At 46.5% G+C, this 27,917-nt stretch overlaps 1 protein-coding gene, 1 long non-coding RNA gene and 1 pseudogene across 3 annotated transcripts in view; 2 read left to right on the forward strand and 1 right to left on the reverse strand.

Annotated features, from left to right (window-relative positions):
• Positions 1–2,456, forward strand: part of CPA4 (carboxypeptidase A4) — a 22,887-nt gene extending 20,431 nt beyond the window's left edge. The window contains exon 11 of the mRNA XM_002712079.5: positions 1,111–2,456. Within this exon, the coding sequence (XP_002712125.3) occupies positions 1,111–1,298 (188 nt within the window). The 3' untranslated portion in view covers positions 1,299–2,456. The remainder of the gene's footprint in view (positions 1–1,110) is intronic.
• Positions 1–27,917, reverse strand: part of LOC127491664 (uncharacterized) — a 77,491-nt gene that overhangs the window by 20,303 nt on the left and 29,271 nt on the right. Inside the window, exons 4-5 of one of the 2 annotated variants that reach the window (XR_011387451.1) lie at positions 16,923–17,013; positions 2,308–8,074 (exon numbers count right to left, since the gene is read on the reverse strand). This is a non-coding gene — a long non-coding RNA (uncharacterized lncRNA). Of the gene's footprint in view, positions 1–2,307; positions 8,075–16,922; positions 17,014–27,917 lie in introns of those variants that run through there. The other variant, XR_011387452.1, reaches the window with a different exon arrangement.
• On the forward strand, positions 11,841–12,923 carry LOC103348713 (large ribosomal subunit protein uL10-like; annotated as a pseudogene).

A 27,917-nucleotide genomic window follows, 5' to 3' on the forward strand; every position in this document is an offset into this window, starting at 1 on the left:
TTCTGAAGCCTTTTGGCAAAGGGAGGCCCCAAGGATTGTGTTTCCTTTTCTCTGTGTATCTGTTATCGCTTGCTATGTTAAAAGAAATTCCAAAACTTAGCAGCTTAAAACAATAAACATTAATTTTCTTGCGCTGTTCCTTAGTTCAGGAACCCGAGAGTGGCTTGGCTGCTGGCTCTGGCTCAGGAGCTTGTGTGAGGGCCCAGTCAGATGTCCTTCAGGGCCCATTCACTAAAGGCTCCACTGGACTGGAGGGTCTGCTCCCAGGCCATGTCACTCGGGGCCTGGCTAGTCAGAGCTGACCATTGATGGGATGTCTCGGGTCTTCACCCTTGCGCCTCTGGAGAGGGCTGTTTGAGTGCCCATGGCTTCCATCCAGAGCGAGTGCCCCAAGAGAGAGAAGGCAGAAATGACAGTGTCTCCTGTGACTTAGCTCTGAGGGTCATATGGTTTAGTTTCTGCACTATCCTGTTAGTAACAGAGGTGGGGCCAGCCCTGTTCCACACAGGACAGGACTCGACAAGGAGGCAGCCTCTGGAACACCAGGGTCACTGGGGCGATCTTGGAGGCTGCCTCTCACACTCTGTCCCTGTAAGAACTGACTAGAGGCCGGCGCCGCGGCTCACTAGGCTAATCCTCCACCTTGCGGCGCCGGCACACCGGGTTCTAGTCCCGGTCGGGGCACGCGCTGGCCGCGGCGGCCATTGGAGGGTGAACCAACGGTACAGGAAGACCTTTCTCTCTGTCTCTCTCTCTCACTGTCCACTCTGCCTGTCAAAAACAAACAAACAAACAAACAAACAAACAAAAATTCTGCCTTTCAAAAAAAAAAAAAAACTGACTAGAGTCACCTGCAGGAAGGAGGACACAGTGAGTGAGGGCCAAGGGGAGGGTGAGGATTTCACATCTCTTGGTAGCCCTGACCCTCCAGGTGCAGGATGGCCTGAGGCCTGTGGGTCAGGCCAGTGTTGATGTGTCATAGGCCTGATGATTCGCACAAAGAACCCAGGATCCCTAAGAAACTTCAGGCAGGCAGCACTGTTGCCCCCCCACCCAACCCCCAATCCTATGGGAACTGGGCTTCAAGGGGGTTTTCTCTCTGATTTACAGACCCAGCTAGTGGGAGCAGCATCGACTGGGCATATGATAATGGCATCAAGTACGCATTCACATTTGAGCTGAGAGACACCGGGCACTATGGCTTCCTCCTGCCGGCCAACCAGATCATCCCCACTGCTGAGGAGACCTGGCTGGGGCTAAAGACCATCATGGAGCATGTCCGGGACCATCTCTACTAAACGGGGCGCCCCTCCCTGTCTACATCTCTCTGTGCACACACGGGGGCCACTGTTAAAGAGCTCATTGCTTCGCACGAGTCAGAGCCCTCTGGGTATGTGGAGACCTCGGGCCAGCCCTCTCCAGCCTGACTCCTTGGAGCTGGTGGGTCCTGGTGGTGTACCTGCGTGGAGGTCTCTGCCAGCCAGCTCTATCCTGGTCCTGCTGTTTCTCTGAGCCTTGGACACCTACCTTTTCCATATGGCTGGTCGGGCAAGCTCTGGTCAGAATCAGCCCCTGCTGGGTGACTTATCTCTACCTCATCTTTAGAAAAAAGAACATCTCAGATGGTTCCCCGGCCCCTGCACTTCTTGCCAATCCAGGGATCTTGCTCTGGTGGGAGCCATTCGGGGACAATGAGTATCTTTCAATCAGTCTCTTTCATCTTTCTCATTCCTTCTCGAACAGATTTTTCTTTGAGCAACCAATCTTGTTGGGTCATCAGTATGGGTTTCCCTCTTCCCACTTTTTTTTTTTTTTTTTTTTTGTGTGTGTGTGTGTGTTTGGCTCACATGCCTTCATTAAGTTAAGGATCTACAGATACTACTGTTCGTATCAACTTGTTCTTTTGTTATTTGGCATAACAGATCCCAGCAGCCAAGCTGTGTCCCTGCAGGTGCTGTTTGTCCAAGGGTGTGGGGTAGAGCCATGATGCCATGCGGCATTGCTGACCTCCCAGTCTGTTCTGAGGGGCTCACCTCCACTTCACCTTTTGAACTCACTTCAAAGACCTTGCCCTCATCCTACACGTCCTAAATCACTCTCCAGGTCTGGATAATCTTACTGCCCCGGCACATTCCTGTTGGCTCTGCTATGCCCTGTGTTTCTTTCTCCTGTCTTTGTTTTGTTATTGTTTAATTTAGGTTTTATTGATTATTTTTCGGTCTCTGAGGTCACCTTCTTCTGTTTTGCATCCTGGACCACGAATCCTCAAGTGTGGCAAGAATTCACAGTCAGACACCCCTCATTCCATTTCTCCTCAGTGGGAACCATCTGTCCTTTTTTTGTTCTTTTGTTTTTGTTTTTTGCTCTTCTCAAACATGTCTGTAAATCTTAACCTTCTGCCTAGGATTTGTGCAGCATCTGGTGTGTGCTCAAAGGCCAATAAATATTCAATATGAGTCTCATGATCAAGCCCTATTCTTCGTCTTCACCTGAATGGAAGCAAACCATGGTTTTGAATATGCAACTCTTTATAATGGCAGAAGTCAACTTGAATCCCGGTCCGTATCGCGTGACACGTAGGAAGGCCTTCTCCATCAGGCTGAGGGCCTCTTGGGCAATGTTACCTTGGTGATTCATTCTGGTCCTGGGTTTAGTTCTTCGTTTCTCAGCTCAGGAGTTTGATATTCTCCATGTCTCTGTTGATGAGACTGGGGGATGCTGACTCACGCCTACCAAGCTTGGATGAGGCAGATGATAAAATCAGAATACGAATTTATTAATTTACATCATGGCATGTAACTGTTTAATGGATTGGATCCTCACGTCAGCCTGCACAGTACATTCTCTCCCCGCAGGCAAGACACATGGGAAGCCAAATTATAATCAGAAGGTTGCTTAGCGAGCGGGCGTCGGAGCAAGGAAAAGTTAATTACAGTCTATGATTAGAATTTTTAATGGTTGCAGCTCTGCTAGCATGATGTATCTAGTTCTGTACCAGAACACACCTGCCAGCCAGCCAGCTGGTCACTTGTGCTGGCTGCTCAGGGCTGTCTCAGATGGGACAGTGCTTTGGTAGTCATGACAGTGTTGGCTCCCTTTGTGACTGCCCCGTCTCAGAGTGAACCTGTCCTTCCAGTTCCTTAAAGGAAGACTTCCTTATGAAAGAAAAAGATGGATAGCTGTGACTGTAATAAAGTCAAGCACTTTTGTTCATTGAAAGATACCATGGGGGAGGGCACCTGGTTTGGTGGTTAAGCTGCTGGTTGGGACACCGGCATCCCACACTGACGTGCTTGGGTGTGTTCTCAGCCCTCCTCCCGATCCCAGGTTCCTACTAATGTGCACCCTGGGAGACAGCAGGTGAAGGTTCGAGTAACTGAGTTTCTACTGGATTGGGTTTCTGGCTCCTAGCTTTGGCCAGGCCCATCCCTAGCCACCGTGGGCATTTGGGGGATTGAACCAGCAGAAGCTTGTTCTGTCTGTTTTAATGTTTGTCTCTTGAATCAATGAAAAATAAGGAAAGAAAAAAGAGGCACCATAAAGTGAGAAAACAAGTTATATGCTAAAAGAAGATATGCACAATATTGATAATATACACAAAAGGCAAAGAATATACAAATAACTTCTACAAATCAATAGAAAAGCACAATAACTTATAGAAAAATGGGCAAAAGATATGAGCAAGCAGTGCACTCCGGAGGAAGCAGGTGTATCTGATGAACACATGAAGGGATGATCAGTGACTAAGGACGTGTGAATTGAGACTGCAATGCAATGCTATCATATCCTCGCACAGTTCACAACGATCAGGTTGGAGAGGAGGCGGACAGCAGGGTCGCAGACGTTAGTGCTGAGCAAGTAAGTGAATGAAAGCACTCTGGAAAACGGTCTGACATTGTTTTTTCAAGCTCACACCTTACGCTGCAGACATTCCACCCCAGCCGTACACTAAGAAATTCTTGCAATTCTACACCAGGGAACATACATGAGCAGCACTGTTTGTCACAGCAAAGACCTAAAGCCAGATCAAAAGACCACCAGTGGGGGAGTGGGAATAGAGCATGAATTAGTATACAGCAGTCGGAACAAAACCTCACTGGTTGCTTTCCTAAAAAGTTCCAAACATCTGTATGCTTCTTGTATTTATTTTTTAAGATTTACTCATTTATTTGGAAGGCAGAGTTACAGAGAGGCAGAGGCAGAGGCAGAGAGAGAGAGAGAGAGAGAGAGAGAGAGAGAGAAGCCAACTGCATGCTTTTATAGAAGACATACAAATCTTGATAAAACTGTATGAAGGGGGAAACAGGACCTGGAGGACATACCCGGACCCCCCTTCCTCGTCACGTGCACAGATCCCCAGCTTCCAATAGTTCAAGGCTTTCTCCCTTTCTAGAGAATTCTCCCTGCCCCAATGGGGGCTGGCTCACCCAGGAGGCTGTGCCCGTGTTTTCCTTCTTACCTCCCAGAATGACTAACTGCCTGAGGGCATGAACAGCTAGTTCCTTGCCTCACGTTGGGGGCGACCCCTGCAGCTCCCCTGGGGGTCAGGGTGAGGCCCAGTCATCCTCGCAGGAGCATTTCCCCTCTCCCCAACCCCCTCTCCCTTCTCCAGAAAACTCTCCCTCGGCAGGTCATTTGTACAACAACCCTCACCTCAGGTCCTGCTTATAGGGAGGTGGTTTGGGACAAGAAATGAAAACCCTGAGATTCCAAATGACAGGGAAAGGCGTGGGAATGAGCTGGGAGGCAGGGCCTTTGGTCAGATGAAGGACCTTAGCTTTGTTTCAGGTTCTGTTTTGTCATGTATTTATGATATGATTTTTTAAAAGACCTATTTAAATAGCCAAATGAATAAAAGAGGGCTGTGCATGGATCAGTGATGAGTGTGCCATTAACCAACAATTATGATTTATCTTTTCTATGAACCTAAAATCTAACTTAAAATATTTATAGAGGTGTGTTTTAATAGAAATATTTAAAAATATTCATAAAGATATGTCTTGATGCAAATATTTTAATCATTCAAAATGCACTTATTTTCCATGTACCAGAGATGTGTTTGAAGGCAACACTGCAATGTCAATCAGGAAGACAAAATCCCTTCTTGCAAGGTGTCGCTCCCCCTCTTTGCGGAGGAACGACACAGGACCCTGCGCTGTTCTTTCGTCTGCTCGGCCCTCCCCGGGTTTGCTGCTGGTTCTTCCCGGGTTGGCTACCGTCCCTTCCACCTCCGTGGAAGGGCGGTTCCCCCTGCCACTTTCCCCACTTCCGCGGGGGAGCGGCACACCGCCGGCCGGCTCTCTCGGGGGCTGCACAGGTGTTCCTTCAGATAGATGTTCCTGGTGCATGTTGTCTCTCTCCTCCTTTATAGTCCTCTTCCACCAATCCCAACTCTGCTACCCACATGCCGAGCACGCTGCTCTCCTCCAATCAGGAACAGGTCCTGCTGTTTATTGGTTGAACTGGAGGCAGCTGTGTAGAAGCTGTTACTCCCTTCTCAGCGCCATATTGTGGGAGAGCAGATGCATAGAATAAGTCTTAATTCCAGTAACTTAGTCTAGTCCAAGTTGCTCCCAGTTGCTCTCCACAGCAAGGAATTTCATTGTTGTTGGAGAGGCGGGCAGTACTTCAGGAAACAACTTAACTAAAAAGTTAATTTGGGAAATGAGAGCTGCTATAAATAAAAGACAACCGGCTGGTCTAAGAGAGTGAAGGGTGGTAGTAGGCCTCTCTAGACTGGGAAAACCAGAGAAGACAGTACTTGGGCACATATTTTAAATTACTCCTAACTTAATTTTTGGTATTCTCGGTGTACATTCCCTAAACCATGTGAAACAGGTGGGCTCGATTTTATTATTCAAATTTCATGGATGGAAAAATCTCAAGAGCAGTATTTCTTGCCCAAGATGAATAATTAATGTGTTCTCGTCTCTAAGCGAAGGCCCCATGGACAAAGAGAAAACTGGAGCCATAAACATTTGTGGGTGTTACCTACATTTCTGAAACACTTTAGGTTTGAAAGCTTTTCATGCCTTATCCTTTGATGAGTTATGGAAGCAACTGTAAGGAATTTCCTACCAATGAGAACACCACGGAGGTTGGAAAAAGGAGAATCCAGCAATGATGGGAACAGTGTGTTTTGAATTCTTTCTGCAGTCCTGGGAGGGGTTTCTCTGAGTCATCCCCACCTCTCCTTCTGGGTATCAAAGTAAGAATCTGGGGCTGGCATTGTGGTACAGTGGGTTAAGCTACTGCCTGTGATGCCAGTATCCCTTATGAGCTCTGGTTCAAATCCCAGCTGCTCCACTTCCCATACAAACCCCTGCTAATGTGCCTGGAAACGCAGCAGAGGACAGCCCTTGTACTTGGGCACCCCTGCCACCACACGGGAGACCAGGATGGAGTTCCAAGCTCCTGGCTTGAGTGTGGTTCAGCCCTGGCTGTTGTGGCCGTTTGAGAGAGTGAACTAGTGGATGGTAGGTCTCTCTCTCTTATCTCTCTGTAATGTTGCCTTCCAAATATATACATCTTTTAAAAAAAAAAAAAAAGACCTTCATGAAATGGCTAGTAGGCTAAGGAGCAGAGGCTGGGCTGTGGGTGGGCTTCCCTGTCATCCTGTGCTGCCCCCTGAAAGCACAGCCACTCACTGAGAAGGCACCGGTGAGCGGGGCACGCCCGCGTCTGTCCTCAGGGGCACAGGCGGAGTGGAGCAGCACAGAGGCCCTTGCCCTGCGGTGTGAACTCTGTGAGCCTCAGTTTCCCAGCTTTAGAATGAGAATAATGACAGCATCTGTGATGATCTGTCGGGAATTAAGTAAGCTGAGAACGGGCGGGCGCAGTGCTTTAGCTGGCCGGGAAAGCCCTCGGTGTGGGTGAGGGCTCACCAAGCGGTAGACCTTTATTTATGAATCAGGTTGTGGAAATAACCCGAAGTGTAAGATGTGCATGCTTTACATTTTCCACAAAACTTAATAGCAAAACCTCAACTGTTCACAGAAAGCCACCATCACTAACTGCATGTGGTGATTCTTAGTATTATTTGGGTTTTGAAATTCTGAGCTTCTTTTGCTGGGCACTTTCCCGGGTTGTTTTGATCGTGATGCCCCTTTAACCAGATGCAGACAAAGGACCACTGCAGACACTTTTGCAGGCCCAGCTTCCAGGCACAACCGCGTCAGGCTTCTGGGCTCACCTGGGAGTTTTACAGGCCCTGAAAAGGCCCTGCCGTAACTATTCTGGGTGAAGCTGAGGCTACGATCCAACATGGGAACGTCCTGTGTAGATTGCACTTCTTTTATGCTAGTATATAAAGACCAACTATGCAGAATCATTTTTATCACTCTCATCATCATCCTTATCTTTTTGTTTGATGAGGTCTGGAATTTTGCCAAGCCAGGCAGCTTGTAAAATAAATTCTCCCTGCTGTTTGTACTGAGCCTTAAATCATGAGCACCAGCTGTTCCTTGTATGTGCAGGAAAAGCTCCAGGTGCACGGGGGCATCCAGGGAGCACAGGCAGTGAGCTCCTCCGCTGGGAAAATGGGTTCTCTGGGGTGGCTGGGCACTTGGCTCCTTTAATGCAGAAAGTGGGGCTTAGGCTTTTTTTGTATCGCCTACAAGGCTGAGCTCAGCAGCTTGTAAATATTTGTTGATTTGATTTGCTGCAGGGCAGCCAGTTAACAATCCCATAAGCTGCTGTACTCACAACAAGTTAGGGCAGCAGGAAAAGAGGACTTTTCCCAACAAATATCATCAGTGGAATCCTGGAAAACACATTGGAATGTATGTCCCTAAGTTCTAACAGAGACAGAGCATAAATTAAACGTTCAGAGATAAGGAAGACTCGATACTGATTAAACTGCTTGCAGTTTTGCAATGATTTATAGTTTGTAAATGCCTTATAGATAATGGATAATTAAATTATCACAACCACCTGGTGATAATGCATACTGAGCATTATTGTCCTTTTTTTTTAATCTAAGAAGGAACCGGAGTCTTAAAGGGCCCAGGAGGTGATGTGCCAGAACTTACATGGATGGAAATGGTGAAGCGGAGAGCCAGGACCAGCTCCAGAACTGCTGAGAAAGCAAAGAGGCAGGCAGTGTGGTGTTGACTTTGGTTTTGAATGAGAATTTCTTTAGAATACATAGACGTGGGGAAGGGGTATGCAAAAAGCTCATGGAAAATGAAATTAAAAGATAATGTACTTTTATAAAAAAGATTTATGTATTTATTTGAAAGGCAGAGTTACAGAGAGGTAGAGGCAAAGAGAGAGAGAGAGAATGAGAGAGAGAGAGTCTTCCATTGCTGGTTCATTCCCCAAGTGGCTGCAACAGCCGGAGCTGAGCCAATCAGAAGCCAGGAGCCAGGAGCCAGGAGATTCTTCCAGGTCTCCCATGAGGGTGCAGGGGCCCAAGGACTTGGGCCATCTTCTACTGCTTTCCCAGGCCATAGCAGAGAGCTGGATTGGAAGTGGAGCAGCCAGGGCTTGGACCGGTACCCACGTGGAATGCTGGCACCACAGGCAGCGGCTTGACCCACTATGCCACAGCACTGGCCCCAGATAATGCACCTTTCCTTAGGAACTTCTGGACCCCTTGTACTTCCTGCTGCCTCTGTGGTCCCACACCTCTGTGTTATCTTCCTGCCTCCTGCAACCCTGGAGTTCTCAGTTTTGCAGTCCTAAGAGGGGGTGTCGTGAGGAAAACAGGAGCCAGGTCTGTCTTCCTCAACAGCTGCCAGTGCAGGCTGAAGACATTCCATGGACCGAGGGTGCTCCGCGGCTCTCCTGGGTCTGCACCCCGGGGGCCTGTGCGCAGGCTCGCCTTCCAGGGAGAGTTATGAGAAAGGTTCTAATATGAACCCTCTGGCATGGGGCAGCTCATAGAACCCCCTTTCCCCCATGGGTAGCTTTTAGCCTCTCACACCCTTGGAGGAAAAAATGTCCACTTCTCTGAATAAGCCAATGCCTGTATTCTGTCTGAGCATGTACACCATTTGTCCTAGCCTTAGAAAACCATTACCTCAGGTTTAGGTTTGTAAACCCTTCACGGGCAGAGCCAGGCTGTTATTTATTTTGGATGCCCAGCGCCTAAGCACATCACAGTGTATCACAAAGACGTACAGGACACCTGCCTCCCTCGCAACTCCACATCCAGGGCAAAAGGAGCCAAGTGCCTGCTCTCTGCTGAGCCAACTGGTGGCCACAGTCTTCCTCCTTTAGCTCTGAGGGCCTTGCAGGGCCTTGTTCTTGTCTGATGGGCGTGAGAAGTACAGAGGTCAGGGAAAGTGAAGACCTTTTGTTCCAGGTTCAGCAACAACGCGGAGAAACCAGGTCTCCTGGGAAGGGGTGACACGTTTCCTCATTGCCAAGTGGTATTTCTAAAACGCTCCCAGAGGCAGCAGGTGGCTGGACAGGTATGAACTTGTTCAAAGAGGCATGTCAGAAAAGCAGGCATCTGATCGTCCTCCTTCCCAGCTGCCCAGGGCCATCGGTGGGATCAAGATTTAGCGGGCGTGCCTCTCTCTATCCTCGGGGCTCCCTGGCACCAGCCTCCTGTTTGCTCTCCTGTAGCCAGAGAGATGTTTGTTCATGCTGGGAAGTGGACAGACCGTCAGGCTGGAGGGGCCTGTTCGGGAGTCGTCCTGGCCCAGGGAGAGGAATCGTCCTCCACGCCTGCCGAAGCAGCACCGGTGTAAGGGTCCTGGAGCCGGTGCTGAGAGGAGGCTACCCTGACCTTGGGAAGTGGAATCGGAAGCTTGGGAGGTGGTTCAGAGTTCCCTTACTTGCAATAGGAGGAGAGATAGAAAAAAGTAGAACCATGTTTTCTTGAAAAGTTCATGCCAAAGGGACTTTTGACTCCAGCAGAACCAGGATTCTCCTGTTGATTTCCCTGACATTTGGGCTTAAGCTTGCAGACCCTCCTCCAGCTGCTGCCACCCGTGTTTTGCCAATGTAAGGTTTGTAGTAAAGCTGTTGCTTAGCCTGAAATGACCCTGTGTTCTAAATCTCTATTTTTCAACATCCTAAAGTGTCTTTCAAACGTATCACGATCGCTACACCCAGGGTATTCCTGTGGTCCCAGGAAAGGACAGGCTGCATTCTTTTTTTTTTTTTTTTTTAAAGATTTATTTTATTTATTTGAAAGAGTTACAGAGAGAGGCAGAGACAGAGAGAGAGGTCTTCCATCCCCCGGTTCACTCCTCAGATGGCCGCAATGGCCAGAGCTGCACTGATCCGAAGCCAGAAGCCAGGAGCTTCTTCCGGGTCTCCCATGCAGGTGCAGGGGCCCAAGGACTTGGGCCATCCTCCACTGCTGTCCCAGGCCATAGCAGAGAGCTGGATCAGAAGTGGAGCAGCCAAGACTTGAACCGGCACCACATGGGATACTGGTGCTTCAGGCCAGGGCTTTAACCTTCTGCACCACAGCGCCGGCCCCAAGGACAGGCTCCATTCTTACTGCAAGAACCAGGTTCCACAGTCAGGCTACCGCCTCTTTTCAGAGAAAATAAATTCCTGAGCCAGTATTCAAAATTTGAAGCATGAAAGTCTAGTGGTAGACATGGGTACTAGGGAGAAGTCCTTCCCCAGTGAGCCAAGGTCTTGCTGCTCAAAGTGGAATGACAACACCAGGCCACACCTGGGCGCTTGTCAGAAACAGAATTTGCCCTACTTTAGACCCACAGAGTCAGAATCTGCACTGAACATGACTCCTAGATATTTCACATGGACAGCAATGTGTGGGAAGCGCTGAGATGAAAAATATATTGCTAATGATACCTCACCTCATCATCTTTTAGCCAGGTGGCCTCCACCCTGGCTGTGTGTCAGAATTACACAGGAGCTTTTTTTTTTTTTTTTTTTTTTTTTTGACAGGCAGAGTGGACAGTGAGAAAGAGAGACAGAGAGAAAGGTCTTCCTTTGCCGTTGGTTCACCCTCCAATGGCTGCTGCGGCTGGCGCGCTGCGGCCGGTGCACCACGCTGATCCGATGGCAGGAGCCAGGTACTTATCCTGGTCTCCCATGGGGTGCAGGGCCCAAGGACTTGGGCCATCCTCCACTGCACTCCCTGGCCACAGCAGAGAGCTGGCCTGGAAGAGGGGCAACCGGGACAGAATCCGGCACCCCAACCGGGACTAGAACCCAGTGTGCTGATGCCACAAGGCGGAGGATTAGCCTACTGAGCCGCGGTGCCGGCCCACACAGGAGCTTTTATAAACATCTAATTCTTGGGCTCTACTCAAAACCAATGAAAACAGAATCTCTGGACTTTGGTTTTGTAAAAACCTTCCAAGTGATGCTGATGGACAGCCGGGGGTGAGGACCACTGTTACAAGTTCAATTTCCAGTCCATTTCCCTAGTGTTTTCATACATCAGTGGGGAGACAATTCTCCATGTTTTTTTTTTTTTTTTAATTTCTGCATGTCCAGAGTAGCCCTCATTATCACTCCAAGGATGGCAGAACAATAAACAGCCTTGGAAGACGGAGATAATGTTTCCCTGTGGAGTGAAGGGCAGATATATTTATTGTCCAGTGTAATAAAAATCATGTCTCCTTCGGCAGCAAAGGGCAGCTAGGTTCACTGCCTGTTATAAAAGGTTCAGGGGCTTCTGCTTTCAGCTCTGACATGTAAAGAGCCCGGAAACTCTTAGACACTTGTTCCTCCTATCTTTCGACAAGGATAATGCTGAACACACTACAAATCACTGACTTTTCTTGGACTTGTGGAAGAATGGTCACAGGGCAAGCTGCTGGAGAGACAGGTGAATCCAAGTCCAGCCATGATCTGTTTACCGGGAGCAGAAGTTTCTGGAGCTGAGAGCTGATAGGAACATTTACATGGTAATTCTGATAAAGTTGGAGGCTCTTCTCACCCAGCATCTTCCCAGTCCCTGCTGCAGCACCGTGTTGCCCAGGGAGGACAGGGGAGCCAGCAAGTCCAACTACTTCCCTGTGAGAGACCCGGAAGACGCTCCTGACCCCTGGCTTCGGATTGGACCAGCTCCGGCCATTGAGGCCATCTGGGGAGGGAACCAGTGGATGAAAGACTTCCCTCCCTCTCCCTTTCTCTCTCTCTCTCTCTCTGCCTCTCTGTAACTCTGCCTTTCAAATAAAATAAATAAATCTTTAAAAAAGGTCACCCAGCTTTTGGCTGATTATCCAAAATGCTTCACTGTGAAAGCAGGTGCTATGGGCTTCAAGCAGGTGCAGCACATTCACACAACCCTCTGAGGGACACCTGAACATATAAGGCCGTCTGAGGGCCTCTGGGAAACAACCCAGCCCCACAGAAACAGTCGCCTCCTATCTGGGGGAATGTGGGCTTTCTGTTCACCAAGGATGACCTCACTGAGATCAAGGACATGCTGGTGGCCAATAAGGTGTCACCTACTACCTGTGCTGGAACCACTGGCCCCTGGGAAGTCACTGTGACAGCCTAGGACTCTGCTCTGGGGCCAAAGACCTCCTTCTTCCAGGCTTTAGACATCGCCACTGAAATCTCCAGGGGGTACCAGGCAATGCTGAGTGATGTGCAGCCGATAAAGACTGGAGTCAGAGTAGGAGCCAGGGAACCCACACTGCTGACTGTGCTGAACATCGGCCCCTTCTCCTTTGTGCTGGTCATCCAGCGGGTGTTTGATGGAAGCACCTACAGCAGTCTCACTTCCTGGAGGGTATCTGCAGTGTTGCCAGCGTGTGTCTGCAGATTGGTTACCCAGCGGCACCAGTCTCCCGTTCTATCTTCAGTAGGTACAAGTGGGCCCTGGCATTGTCTGTGGAAACCCACTACGTATTTCCACTTGCTGAAAAGGGCAAGGCCCTCTTGGCTACTCCCCCTGTGGCTGCTGCCACTGCCAAGTTCAAAGCCAAGGAAGAGTCTAAGGAGTTGTAGGAGGATATGAGATTTGGTTTCTTCATCTATCACCCAAAAGCAACCAATTCAGGCAGCTTTATTTGAAAAACAAGGAAATAAAGACTCCTCGTTAAAAAAAGGAAAAAAAAAAAGGGAGGCCTAAGTGTGGAACTGTACGAGAGTGAGGAATTTTAGGGGTCCGCAGTCCTCCCTCTAGGAACCCGACCAGATTCTCATGGTGAAGAAGCAAGAAGGGGAGAGGAAAGATAATCACAACAAAGAGCCACTCTACTGGGAAAACCTTTTCTGCGCCTCGTCGGAGGTAGGGGATGGGAAATTACTCAGCTCCAGCCTCCCCAGGTAAGGAAGGGCAAACAGAGGCTAAGCAACTCGTGGGACCCACCAAAAGACTCTATGTAATCTTAAGATCTGGAACACTTTCCTTCCCCCACACCATACCACCCACCAACACGGCACTAGCGTAGCAATGGTGGGTCAAAGCCGGAAGAGCTTCAAGTACTGACTTTCTCAGGGAGGGAACATCAAGGGAAACCCGGAGACAACCAGGGGGACAAAAGCAAGGATGCTTGAGGACTTCGAGGCTTTTGGCACCTGTGCACACAGCCAATATTAAACACAGCCCAGCTCCCGGTCAGACTAATATAAAACTTCACACTAAAGGATTATTCACCTTGCTTCCTATTACTTGATACATCATGTTCTACTTTCAACAAAAAATTATACATCATGCTAAGACAAGAAAAAACACTGTCTGAAGAGACAAAGCAAGCATCAGAACCAAACTCAGATGTGATGTACTTATGGAATGATCACATAGGGAATTTAAATTACACTGGTTGCTATGTAAAGGGCTCTGGTGGAAAAAGTAGACAAAATGCAAGAGCAGATGGCTAATACAAGCCAGAAAAAGGTGGGAATTCCAAGAAAGAATCAAAAGGAAAGGCTAGAAGTCAGAAACACTGAAACAGAAATGAATGCCTTTGATGGAGTCATTCTTAGTAGACTGAACATGGTCAGGGAAGGAGTCAGTGAGATTAAAGGTATGTTCATCAAACTTCTCAAACTGAAATGAGAAAAAAAGAATGAAAAACAAAAGCAAAACCAACCTGGAACAGAACACCCAAGAACTGTGGGACGAATTTCAAAAGGCATAACATACTTGTGGATGGAATCCCAGAGGAGAAGAAAAAGTAACAGAGCAGAAGACATGGCTGCAGTAATAGGGCCGAGCATTCTTCAGGCACCAAACTACACGTCTAGAAAGCTCTGAGACCACCAAGCAAGACAGACACCAAAAGTTGTACCTAGACATGCTGTTATCAACCCACAGAGAAAAAAAGTCTTGAAAGAAGCTGGAGACAAACATATATGTAAAATTAGAGAAATATATATATATATAAAATTGGAGAAATAAGAGTGAGAATTACAGTGTACTTCTTAGAAACTATGTAAGCAAGAAGAGAGGGCAGCATTTAAGCAGGGGAGGGGAACATCTGGCCTGCAGGCCATAGACGGTCTGCGAAATCATCTAGTCTGGCCTTGTCGAGGCAACTGCAGGTAGGACTTGAAATTCAGTAAATCTGTAGCAGGCAAATTTTTAAGTTGCTAATTTTATATGGTCCAGGAGCGATGTTATAATAATACAAATGGCCCTTGGCAGAAAAAAGGTTCCCATCTCTGGTTTAATGTATTGGAAGTAAAAAGTCAACCTAAGGGTCGGCACTGTGGCATTAGTGGGTAAAGCTGCCACCTGCAGTGCCGGCATCCCATATGGGTGCCAGTTTGAGTCTAGGCTGCTCCACTTCTGATCCAGCTCTCTGCTATGGCCTGGGAAAGCAGTAAAAGATGGCGCAAGTCCTTGGGCCCCTGCACCTGCATGGGAGACCAGGAAGAAGCTCCTGGCTCCTGGCTTCTGGCTTCTGATTGGCGCAGCTCCGGCCATTGCGGCCAACTGGGGAGTGAACCAGCAGATGGAAGACCTCTCTCTGTCTCTCCCTCTCTCTGTAACTCTACCTCTCAAATAAATAAAATCTTAAAAAAAGAAAAAGTCAACCTAGAATCCTCTGTCTGGTGAGATTATCCTTCAAGAGTGATGGAGAATTCATCACCGGACTTACTCTACGATAAATATGAAAAGAGGTGCTTCAAGGTGGGAAAAGGATAGAAGTTGAAACATTTGGCTCTACATAAAGAAAGGGAAGGAGAAAGAACAAACAATGGTAAAATAAAATATTTTGTTTTCTTATAATTAATTGATCTTGAAGATAACTAAAGCAAAATGGCAATAATGCATTATGTGATTCTAGCATATGAATTAATGAGACAAATTTCAGCAATGTCATAGGCACAAGAGAAATGAACTGGGAATAATAATCTGGTATAAATTACCTGTATTACATGGAAGTAGCATAGTGTTATTTGAAGGTGAACTTAGATTCAAGTGTATTGCAAAGTCTAGGGCAACTATTAGTTTAACAGTCATAGAGGGACCGGCATTGTGGCATTGTGGGTAAAGCTGCCACTTGTGACATGGGCATCCCACATGGGTGCCAGTTTGAAACCTGGACGTTCCATTTTCAATTCAGCTCCCTGCTAAGCACTTGGGAGAGCAGTGGAGGATGCCCAAGTATTTGGGCCCCTGCACCCAGCTGGGAGACCCAGAAGAAACTCCTGGCTCCTGGCTTCGATCTGGCCTAGCCCTGGCCATTGCAGTCATTTGGGAAGTGAACCAGCAGATGGAAGATCTCTCTCTGTGTCTGTCTCTCCCTCTCTGTAACTCTGCCTTTCAAATAAATAAAATAAATCTTATAAAAAAAAGAGTGTCATAGAACATGAGGCAAAATTCAACTGCAAGTAGAAAAAGACAAATTCACTGTTAGTTACAGTTGGAAACTTCAAAAACCTCCTTTCAGTAATTTATAGGCGAAACAGGCAGAAAATCAGTAATAATATAGTTGACCTGACTAGAACCATCAATCCACATGGTCTAATTGACATTTATGGAATAATCCATCCAACAACAATACAATACACATTATTCTCAAGCTCACATGGAACATTCACTGAGATACTGACTCTTGAGCCATAAAAAATAAATTTTAGATTTAAAAGAATATAAATCATGAAAGGTTTCAGTTCTCCATGCTCAGGTTTCCTTTCTTATAAACCAACCCACCGCCCAGGCAGACATTATCTGGCCCTCTTTGTGTTGTCCTGTGGAAAACGGGGCTCAGCGAGCAAATGCTGCCACTGCCGTCAGTGCTAAGGTTCTTTGTCTCTGACGCAGCATGGTTGTGTCTTCTGCTGGCATTCATGAAACTGTGGCAGACTAACTTGTTTCCTTTTAGGGGTAACTCTCTGACCCTACAGTTTTGACGACATCTTCTACAGTTCTATTGTTTTCTTGTTTAATCAACACCCAGATACCTGAGTTAATCCAATGAAGGTCCAAGTGAAGTGAATGATTTGCTTCTGGCATGTTTATTTCACCTTTATTTCAGTTGCATCAAGTTTATCTCAACAATGTAGTCACTCGCACTAAAAATTTGAGTTTTCCATTTTCCAGTAATTTGTGCAAACATGCAAAAATATTGCTGCTTAGATGAAGACAAATGAGGTGAGGAACTAAACTGGCAGGCAGAACTCTCTAACTTGTCCTTTGCTGCACGAAAGTTGGAAAGTTGGCTGTTGCACAAGGCTGAATTCAGCATAGACAGGGGTGTTACCATATAATTTATATAAGTTAAGCCCAGCCTGAAGTCAGCCCAGTAATTTGAATTCTTGATCCCAAAGGCCTACCTTAGGGGAAGATGATTAAGACTCTCTACAACAGTAAGGAGTAGCAAAAACTCCAAAGTCCCAAACAGATCCAGGCTCCAAAGGTAGAACTTTACTCACAGTAGTGCTCAATACATAGCTTTTCCCCCATAACATAGATTTCAAGGATAGTGAAATTCTTCCACATCTATCAACATTGATTTAAGTAAGTTTTACTTTAAAAATTCAGATTGTATCACCCACTATTATGTGAGAGAACAGGTACTTACAAAAACAAAAGCATGACGGTGTGAAGCTTTTCAAGACAAATTGATGTGAGATCATTAGGCCAGCATTCTTCAGATTTTTTTATCCTGTACCCTATAATTAAAAAAAATAGCATGTCACTCTCAACATATGTAATTACATATTTTAAAATTACGTACAAATACCTTTTTATCGTGTGCATTTTATAAACTATAAGCAAAGATTGATATTTAGAAAATGAAAAAAATGTGGCATAGAAGTCTTTTTAAAAAATATGTTTATTTATTTGAAAGAGTTAGAGAGATAAGGAGAGACACAGAGAAACCTTCCATTCACTGGTTCACTCCCCAAATGGCTGCAACAACTAGAGCTGGGCCAAGCCAAAGGCAGGAGCCAGGAGCTTCTTCCAGGTCTCCCTGTGGGTGGCAGGAACCCAAGGACTCCTTGGGCCATTTTCCACTGCTTTCCCAGGGAGCTGGATAGAAAGTAGAGCATCTGGGACTTGAACCAGTGCCCATATGGTATGCCGGCACTGCAGGTGGCAGCTTAACCTGCTGTGTTACAGCCCCGGCCCCAGCATAGAAGTCCAGTAATTCCTTCTTTCACCTTCCAAAGAATGAATGCCTCACTGTGGGGATCACTGGATTTGGTTGAAGAATGTGTCTGACTCTTGTCTGGTTTACCTCGAGCTTTCTACTAGCTTCAAATAGTCTCATGAATGTATGCCTGCCTCTCAATTAGGCCAGAGGCAGGCGAACTACAGCCTCTAGCTGTTTTTGTATGGCTCCATAAAGTAAGATTGATCTTTTTTAAAGACTTATTTATTTGAAAGAGTTACACAGAGAGAGAGGGAGATGCAGAGAGAGAGAGGTCTTCCATCCACTGGTTCATTCCCCAATTGTCCACAACGGCTGGAGCTGCGCCGATCTGAAACCAGGAGCCAGGAGATTCCTCCATGTCTCCCACATGGGTGCAGGGGCCCAAGCACTTGGCCCATCTTCTACTACTTTCCCAGGCCATAGTAGAGAGCTGGATCAGAAGTGGAGCAGCTGGGACTCGAACCGGTGCCCATATGGGATGCTGGCACTGCAGGCAGTGGCTTTACCCGCTATGCCACAGTGCCAGTCCCAGGATTGATTTTTATACTTTTAAATGTAAAAAGGATTCTTCAGTGAGAAAAGTTGCTCTATCTTATCTCATGGTCCCCCTCCATATCCAAAGCCCAAAACATTTATTCTTTGGAACTTTCTAGAAAAAGTTTCTTAAGCTCCACTCCCCTAGACAGGGAAAGTGTGTGGGCCACCTTTGTCTCTGTTTCACGCACTTAGCAGGGACCTCATGGGTTTCTCACAGGTGATATAGGGTGCCTGGGTGAGGAGAGTCTTATGGCCCCAAGAGCCTTTCATCAACTCCTGGGCCTAGTCCTGGGGGTGTGGGTGGGGGACTGAGGAAAGCAAGATCCTGGTGTTGGAGGACCATATTTAAGGGTGAGCCCACGTGGGGTCTCTGGGTGTGAGTGGGGAAGCGGTGTCCGGTAACTGAAAATGAGAAGAGCGAGCACGTTTTAGGATTTCTGAGACAACGCATGCAGAGCTGAATAGAACGGGCCAAAACCTACGGAGCAAGGCTTGTCTCCCTGAGCCTTGGGGAGTCATTCCAATGACTGAACCAACAGATCAATCAACAAATACATCCCGGGCAGTGGCCTGGGCTCCTGGGACCACACAGATGAGGATGACACAGCCCCAGCCCACAAGCGGTTTGTTTCCTGTCAGCGATAAAGAATGGGAATCTACAGTGTGTGATGACAGACAGAGGTATGAGACAGGATTAGCTCAAGTGGGGAGGAAGGGTCACCAGCTCTGGTTTTCCCAGGGGAGTGGCCCCTGTGTGGGCTTCTCAATGAGGATGTAGACTGAGAACCTCCTAGACGAACTTGAACTCATCTTTGGGTGGCTCATTGTTTCCTCTGAGAGCACCTGTTTGGCATATTTCTGGAAGGTGGGCTAAGCCAGTTTTTTGTTAATTAAATCACATTTTTGAATGTGCTGGAGGAGCCGCTGTTTTAAGAAACCATGCTAAATCCTCTTGTTAATCAAAAAATCCTTCTGGAATGTGAATGATGACTCTTGTTTTTCTGGTTTCTTTATTTTTTTAAAAAAAGATTACATTTGATGTATTTATTTCCATAAAGAACCCAAAGGGGACTTCTGAAGATTAAACATAATTTAGTTTGGGAGTTTTATTTGTGCATGTTGGAGTGCTTCATGATCTCCGAAGACCCTCGGGGTGGTCTCCAGCCAGAAGTGGGAATTAAAACCTTTAATGAAGATGGGATTCAGGGCAAGAATCAGATTTCCTGCACCCTCCTGGGGGTGCTGCTTTGTCTAGTTAACTCCTTCGTGTCTCACTTAGCTCAAACACCATTTTTAAGCATTTTTTAATGTGTAGCAAAAATACTACTGTTTTAATTGGGTTTTATGTGTACAGTGCAGTGGTGTTAAATTAAGCACATTCACATCATTATGTATCATCATCATCCATCTCCAGAACCTTTTCATTTTCCCAGACTGAAACTCTGTCTGCCTTAAACAGTAATTTCTTGTTCCTTTTTCCTCCTGGCCCTTGGCAACCACCATTCTGCTAGCTATCTCTATGTCCTTTTTAAAAACATTTATTTTATTTATTTGAAAGGCAAAGAGACTGAGAAAGGAGACTAGAGAAGGAGAGGGAGGGAAGAAGAGAGAGAGAGAGAGAGAGAGAGAGAGAGTCTTCCATCTACTGATTCACTCCCCAAATGGCTGCAACAGCTGGGCTGGGCCAGGCCAAAACCAAGAACCAGGAACTCTATGCAGGTCTCCCACATGGGTGGTAGGGACCCAAGTACTTGGGCCATCATCCACTGTTTCCCCAGATGCATCAGTTGGGGGAGGATGTGTGTGGAGGAGCCGGATGGGAAGGAGAACAGCCAGGACTTGAACTGGCCCCCTGATATGGGATGCCATTGTCACAAGCCTAGCTTAACCTGCTGTGCCATAAGGTTGACCCACTGTCTCAATGAAATTGATGCTAAAGGTATAAAATGTCACTTTTTGGTCTATTCATTAATTATTTGAAAGGCGGGGAGACAGTGGGAAAGAGACAGAGGTATCTCCCATTTACTGTTTCACTCCCAAATTGCTCACAACACTCAGGGCTGGGCCGGGCTGAAGCTGCAAACTGGAAACTCAATCCAGGTGGGTGGCAGGGATCCAAGTACTTAAGCCATCATCTGCAGCCTTCTAGGGTGTGCATTAACAAGAAACTGGACTCAGAACCCGAGTCAGGACTCGAACATGGACACTCCAATATGGAATGTGGGTGTCCCAAATGGTGTCCTAACCACTGTGCCTAATATCTGCCCCAAACATCACATGTAAGCTTCATTTTTATTTTATTCATCTACATCGTACATTGTTTGAAGAGACAAGTTATTCTCCAAGCCTTGTTATAAAAAGCTGTGGAGCTCCACTGCCCGTGGCCTACTCTCCAGCGACAAGTCTCTTGAAATCTTTTAGCCTTGTATTCATGAACTGAGTCAAGTGTTTCAATGGCAACTTCTTGATTTTTCAGTGTTTTTCCCTTGATTCCTCACTATGATAAATAAGAATCCCACTTTTCAATGCATATATTTCACTTCAAGTAAGTTTTACTGCAAAGTGGAACATGGGTACAAGAGCCTGTGTGAAACTTGGATGGCCTGTTAAACATAGAATTCACGCTCTAACCCGCCAGTCAGCGCAAGATCAAGAAATCACCTGATCCGAGGTGGGCAACTGGCCTGCCAGTCAAGCTGCGGGTTGTGATGCCCACATGCCATACCAGAGTGCTGGCTGGAGTCCTGGCTCTGCTGCTGACCCCAGCTTCCTGCTAATGTGCATCCTGGGAGACAGCAGGTGGTGGCTTAAGTAGTTGGGAGACTCAGCTTGAGCTTTGGCTCTGGCTTTGGCCTGACCCAGCCCCGGCTGCTGTGGACATTGGTAGTGAACAGCACGGAGAGCTCTCATCTGTCTGTCACTCAAATAAATATGAAAGGAAATAACATTACCTGAGTAGCCTGTATGTGACCCTCCAATGCTCTCTTTCCCCCTTTCCAGACAAAACCACTAATCCATGTCTGTGCTAATAATTTCCTTCTTTTTCTTATAAACACCATGTACGTACATCTTCCTAAACACAGTATTGTTCTGTGGACGCCTATAAATGGAAACAGTATGTTCTGACTTGCTTCTTCCACCCAGCATTATGCTTCAAGGTTTGTGCACGTGGACACATGTAGCTGTCATTGATTGTCATTTTCTCTGTCTTCTGCTATAGGACTGCGTAGATTTGGTGCATGTGTGCAGGAATGTCTCCGGGGCATATAGGCAGGAGTGGAACAGGGGCATGGAGTGTGCAATGCTTTTTTTTTTTCAACATTACCAGATGTATTCATCTGTTTTCTGTTCGTATGACAAGATACTTGAGACTGAAAATAGAAGATAAATAGAGGAGGTTTATTTAGTTAACAGTGGTGGAGGTTCAAGGGCACGGTACTGGCTTTGACTTGTTTCTGGGGAGGATCTCACTGGTCATCATTACATGTGGGAGAGGGAGAGATCACAGGGTGGAGATGGGAAGTCAGAGAGAGACTGGGGTTGTAAGCGGACTGTGTGGGAGCCAGTGCTGTAGCATAGTGGGTTAAGCCTCCGCCTGTGGTGCCAGCATCCCATATGGGCACCGGTTTGAGTCCTTGCTGCTCCACTTCCGATCCAGCTCTCTACTGACAGCCTGGAAAAGTAGTGGAAGATGGCCCAAGTGCTTGAGCCCTGGTGGGAGACCTGGAAGAAGCTCCTGGCTCCTGGTTTTGGCCTGACCCAGCCCACTGCAGCCATTTGGGGCGTGAACCAGCAGATGGAAGACCCTTCTCTCTGTCTCTCCTCTGGCTATAACTCTGCCTCTCAAATACATATATAAATGCTTAAAAAAAATGAGGATTGTGTTCATTCCTTCCCAGGGCATGTCCCAAAGACCTCAGGATCTCCTGCCAAGCCCTGCCTCTTTTTTAAAAATTTATTTATTTATTTGAGAGGTAGAGTTACAGACAGAGAGGGAGAGGGAGAGAAAGAGAGAGAGAGAGAGAGAGAGAGGTCTTCCATCCATTGGTTCACTCTCCAAATGGCTGCAATGGCCAGAGCTGGGACGATCTGAAGCCAGGAGCCAGGAGCTTCTTCTGGGTCTCCCATGCGGGTGCAGGGACCCAAGGACCTGGGCCATCTTCTACTGCTTTCCCAGGCTAGAGCAGGGAGCTGGATCAGAAGAGGAGCATCCAGGACTCAAACCGTTGCCCATATGGGATGCCAGCACTGCAGGCGGCGGCCTTACCTGCTACGCCATAGCAGCAGCCCCTACCCTGCCCTGTCTCTCTCTCTCTCTTTTTTTTTTTTTTTTTTTTTTTTATTTTTTTGACAGGCAGAGTGGACAGTGAGAGAGAGAGACAGAAAGAAAGGTCTTCCTTTTGCCGTTGGTTCACCCTCCAGTGGCTGCCGCGGCTGGCGCACTGCAGCCGGCGCACCGCGCTGATCCGATGGCAGGAGCCAGGAGCCAGGTGCTTCTCCTGGTTTCCCATGGGGTGCAGGGCCCAAGCACCTGGGCCATCCTCCACTGCACTCCCTGGCCACAGCAGAGAGCTGGCCTGGAAGAGGGGCAACCGGGACAGAATCCGGCGCCCCAACCGGGACTAGAACCCGGTGTGCCGGCGCCACTAGGCGGAGGATTAGCCTAGTGAGCCGCGGCGCCGGCCTCTCTCTCTCTCTTTTTTAACAGGCAGAGTGGACAGTGAGAGAGAGAGAGAGAGAGAAAGGTCTTCCTTTACCATTGGTTCACCTTCCAATGGCCGCTGCGGCCAGCGTGCTGCGGCCGGTGCACCGCGCTGATCCTAAGCCGGGAGCCAGGTGCTTCTCCTGGTCTCCCATGCGGGTGCAGGGCCCAAGGACTTGGGCCATCCTCCACTGCACTCCTTGGCCACAGCAGAGAGCTGGCCTGGAAGAGGGGCAACCGGGACAGAATCCGGCGCCCCGACCAGGACTAGAACCCGGTGTGCCAGCGCCGCAAGGCAGAGGATTAACCTAATGAGCCGCGGCACCGGCCCCTGCCCTGTCTCTTTTATTTTATTTTATTTTATTTTATTTATTTATTTTTTATTTTTTGACAGGCATAGTGGACAGTGAGAGAGAGAGACAGAGAGAAAGGTCTTCCTTTGCTGTTGGTTCACCCTCCAATGGCCGCCGCGGCCGGTGCGCTGCGGCGGGCGCACCGCGCTGATCCGGTGGCAGGAGCCAGGAGCCAGGTGCTTTTCCTGGTCTCCCATGGGGTGCAGGGCCCAAGCACCTGGGCCATCCTCCACTGCACTCCCTGGCCACAGCAGAGAGCTGGCCTGGAAGAGGGGCAACCGGGACAGCATCCGGCGCCCCAACCGGGACTAGAACCCGGTGTGCTGGCGCCGCTAGGCAGAGGATTAGCCTAGTGAGCCGCGGCGCCGGCCACCCTGTCTCTTTTAACGTGACCACATTGGGGATCAAGCTTCCAACACATGAAGTCTTGGGGAACACACTGCAACCGTATCAAAGCCACAGCACGAGGTAACCTTCTTCTACAGTGCGTTCACCAATTGAAAGCTCCATCAGGAGCAGATGAGAGATGATTTTGCCCCTCATCTTGGTGACTTTTGGTGTTTCTTGGTGTGGACAGACTGACAACTTGGTGGTGTGACATGGTAGTTTCATTGTGATTTTAATTTTCTTTTTCCCAATTACAAATGTTCTTTTGTTCACAGATCATCTGTGAGTCCTTTTCTATGAAATGACTTTTCTTGTTGTTCTGCCCATTTAAAAAGAGTTGAGCCACAGATGTCCTTTACATATCCTGGATTAATTCTTTGCCAGTTCTGAATGCTGCAAATACATCCTCTCAGTTATGATCTGCTTTCTATTCCCAGCCAAGGGCCTTAGGAACAGAAGTTCTTCATTTTAATACACTTGATTTCTAACCTTCTTTCCCTTTATGTTTTTATCTCTTGTACCTTGTTTAGAAAAACTATTTCCTACTACAATGCCATAAAAATATCCTCTAGGTTGTTTTCTAAGTTATAGTTTTGGCTTTTATATTTAGGAATTTAAAAAATGTGTAAGGAGATGGAAGTGCTAACTAACCTCACTTGATCATCATACCTTTAATACATGTGCCAAATTATCACAGCCTCTGTGAATAAGCGCTGCTAAAATAATAAAAATAATGTATAACAATATATAATAAAATAAAAATAATAAAAAAGTGATCACCCCCAATTTAAAAAAATCTACTTGGAATAGATTTTTTTTTTTTGACAGGCAGAATGGACAGTGAGAGAGAGACAGAGAGAAAGGTCTTCCTTTGCCGTTGGTTCACCCTCCAATGGCCGCCACAGCTGGCGCGCTGCGGCTGGCGCAATGCGCTGATCTGAAGCCAGGAGCCAGGTACTTCTCCTGGTCTCCCATGGGGTGCAGGGCCCAAGCACTTGGGCCATCCTCCACTGCACTCCCGGGCCACAGCAGAGAGCTGGCCTGGAAGAGGGGCAGCCGGGACAGAACCTGTTGCCCCGACCAGGACTAGAACTGGGTGTGCCAGCGCCGCAAGGCAGAGGATTAGCCTATTGAGCCATGGTGCCGGCTTTGGAATAGATTTTTGCTTGTTGTTCCCCATATAAATCTATCAGTGTTTGAGCAACATTTACTGAGAAGCCTGTCTGCTCCATGCTGATCTTCTGGGCCAAGTTTGTAAAATATGAAGTTTCCAAAGATGTTTGGATGTGTTTCCTCTGAGCCATGCTGTTTGTCTGTTGGGTGAACACTGCACTGTCTAAGAACTCTAGTTTTATAATACGTGATAATGTCTGGTATAGGAAGTTCTCCCAGCTAGTTTCCCATCAGGATTCGTTTTGGCTCTTCTTAGGATCTTTGTTGATTCATACACATTTTTATCAGTTTGTGATATTTTGTAGAACTGTAGGGCTTTTGGTTGAAATTACACTGAGTCTTTAGGTCTATTTGGTGGAGACTGGATGACTTTATGACACTGAGTTTTCCTATCGAAGAGTGTGGTCTCTCTTTAGATTTGCTTCGAGGGGCCAGCACTGTGGTGCAGTGGGTTAACACCCTGGCCTTAAGCGCCGGCATCCCATGTGGATGCTGGTTCGAGACCCAGCTGCTCCTCTTCCAATCCAGCTCTCTGCTGTGGCCTGTGAAAGCAGTGGAGGATGGCCCAAGTCCTTGGGCCCCTGCACCCACATGGGAGACCCAGAAAAACCTCCTGGCTCCTGGCTTCAGATCGATGCAGCTCCAGCATTGCAGCTAATTGTGTTTGAACCATCAGATGGAAGAGCTCTCTGCCTTTCCTCTCTGTGTAACTCTGACTTTCAAATAAATAAATAATTTTTTTAGAAAAGATTCGCTTAGAGTTTAGCATTTTCCAGTAGTATCTCAGGAAAGATCACATTATTTGTAAAAATTATTCATAGATATTTTTGTGTTAAATATTCTTGAGAAATTGAAGTATTATTAGGTAGTGATCATATTTCCAATAATGCCTTTTTCCTTAAAATTTATTTTGTCTTTTATTAATAAAGCCATGGGTGCTTTCCCATGCTAACATTTACCTGAAGGATCTTTTTCTGCTCTTGACTTTTAGTTTCTTTTTGTTCTTTTGTTTTAAGAGTGTCTTATGTAAATACATGTAGCTTGGTGTTAAAAAGAATCTGATCATTTTTGTCTTTTACTAGAGAGTTAAATCCACTTACATTTAGTATTACTGCAACTAAACTTAGGTAAATTTCTTTTGTTTAAATGTCCTTTCTACTTGTTCTACTTTTTAAAATTCTTTTTTTTAAAAAAAAAACTTTCTCATCTTCTTTTGCTTTATCTTTTTCCCCTTCTCATTTCATCTTTATCCTTTCCTATCTATTTGAAGTTATAAGAGGATACTTTAAAAAGTTCATGGGAAATGGAGTTAAAAGATACTTTTTTTTATTCTGGTGCAAAGGAAAATTAAAATTCATACATACAAGGAGTCTCCAAAAGTTTAGGAAAAATGAGTATTATGAAACAAACTATGAATGGATTTCAAAATCTACTGTACCAAAATAAACTTGTCTTTTAATTCCATTTCCATGAACATTTTGAAGTCCCTTGTATGCCTTGTACTTCTTCTTTTAGTTGTTATTCTAGGTATTTGCACATATATTCTTACCGAAGTCTAAAGCACTATCAGTATCTGTCTTTTCTCCCAAGGATTCTGGGACCTTATCACACTTTCACACTCTGATTTCCCATGCACAGATAATACGCTATTACTCTCCAGGACTTCACATGGTGGTGTGAGGGGAGTCTGGGAAAAACATCAAGAAGACAGGTAAGCCCATGTGATTCTGTGTTAACTATGTTAACTATGCAGTAAAAAAAAAAAAAAAAATAGAATTGTGTCTGGTTGGTAGTGCTCCCCACCCTATAGAAATAAATATGAATACTGAAGCTGGTGTGGTAGTGGAACACCACTTGGAACCCTGGCATCATATAGTGGAGTGCAGGTTCAAGTCCTGGCTGGTCCACTTCAGATCCAACTTTCGCTAATGCCCCTGGGAAGGCAGCCGAAGATGGCCCAAGTGCTTGAGCCCCTGCTACCCATGTGATGCAGTTCCTGGTGCCTGGCTTCAGCCTGGCCCAGACCTGGCTCTGGTGGCCCCTGGGGAGTGAACCAGCAATAGAAGCTCTCTCTCTCACACACACACACATAAACAATCAATCTTCTTAAAAAATGTGAATCCCCTCTGGAGTAACTCAGCTTCAACCCAGGCCTCAAAGGATTTCCACAGATAAATGTTCAAAGAAAATGGATGAATGGCTTAAAGACAAATGGCATGAGAAAACAACATACCAAGAGTGAGAATTCACAGAAATGACATATAGCAGAAGTAGCCTTAGAAAGTATTCAGGAAGTGGAATTATCCAACACAGGATATAAAATAACTGTTTTATGAGTTTAAAGAAATAGACAAGAAGTTCTAAACTAGATAAGAATTTCAGGTCCTTTGAACTTGAAAGAGAATCAAACAGAACTTCTAAAAAATGAAAAATAAATACCCTATTGTATTGGCTGTATACAGAATTTACTGTAAGATACACCAATTTTATGAGGCATCAGAAACACTGCCAATTATCACTACAAGATTCCACTTGTTTTAAGATGCATCCTGATTTCAGAGTTGTTAAACTATGAAAAAAATGTTTCATTAACAATGAACTATAGTAACTGAAATTTAAAATGTACCCTATCAATATAATTTCACATTAAATCCAGCTGATGAAAGAACCAATTAACTTGAATAAAGAAACAAATATCCAATACAAATAAATTATCCAGAATGTAGGCTGGAGGGAGAGTGAAGTGGACATACAGCAGAGAGAGAGAAGGCCTCATGTGTTCCAGATGAAGGTAATAGAATGTGTGAGATAGAAGGCACTATTTAAAATATAATGACTAAGAAATTTTGAACATGGTGTAAAGAGAGAAATACCCAGACACAGGAATCCAAAAAGATTGTTAAGCCAGATAAAACATATTATGGTGCCTCTGAAGAATGCTGGCACTGTGGCGTAGCAGGTAAAGGTACCACCTATGAAGCTGGCCTCTCACATGGGTGCTGGTTTGAGTCCCACTGCTCCACTTGCGGTCCAGCTCCCTGCCAATGTACCTGGGAAAGCAATGGCCCAGAATGTTTGGGTTCCTGCTGCCTATGTGGGAGACCTGGAAGAAGCTCCTGGCTCCTGGGTTTGGCCTGGTCCAGTCTGGGCTGTTGCAGCTATTTGGGAGAATGAAAGAGCAGATGGAAGATCTCCTCTCTCTGCCTTTCAAATAAAACAAATCTTCCTATGAAATTCGTGTTCATTAAATAAAAGCTTTCTTAAAAA

Source organism: Oryctolagus cuniculus, chromosome 3 (assembly GCF_964237555.1).
Source record: "Oryctolagus cuniculus chromosome 3, mOryCun1.1, whole genome shotgun sequence".
In the NCBI taxonomy this organism is placed as follows: Eukaryota; Metazoa; Chordata; class Mammalia; order Lagomorpha; family Leporidae; genus Oryctolagus; species Oryctolagus cuniculus.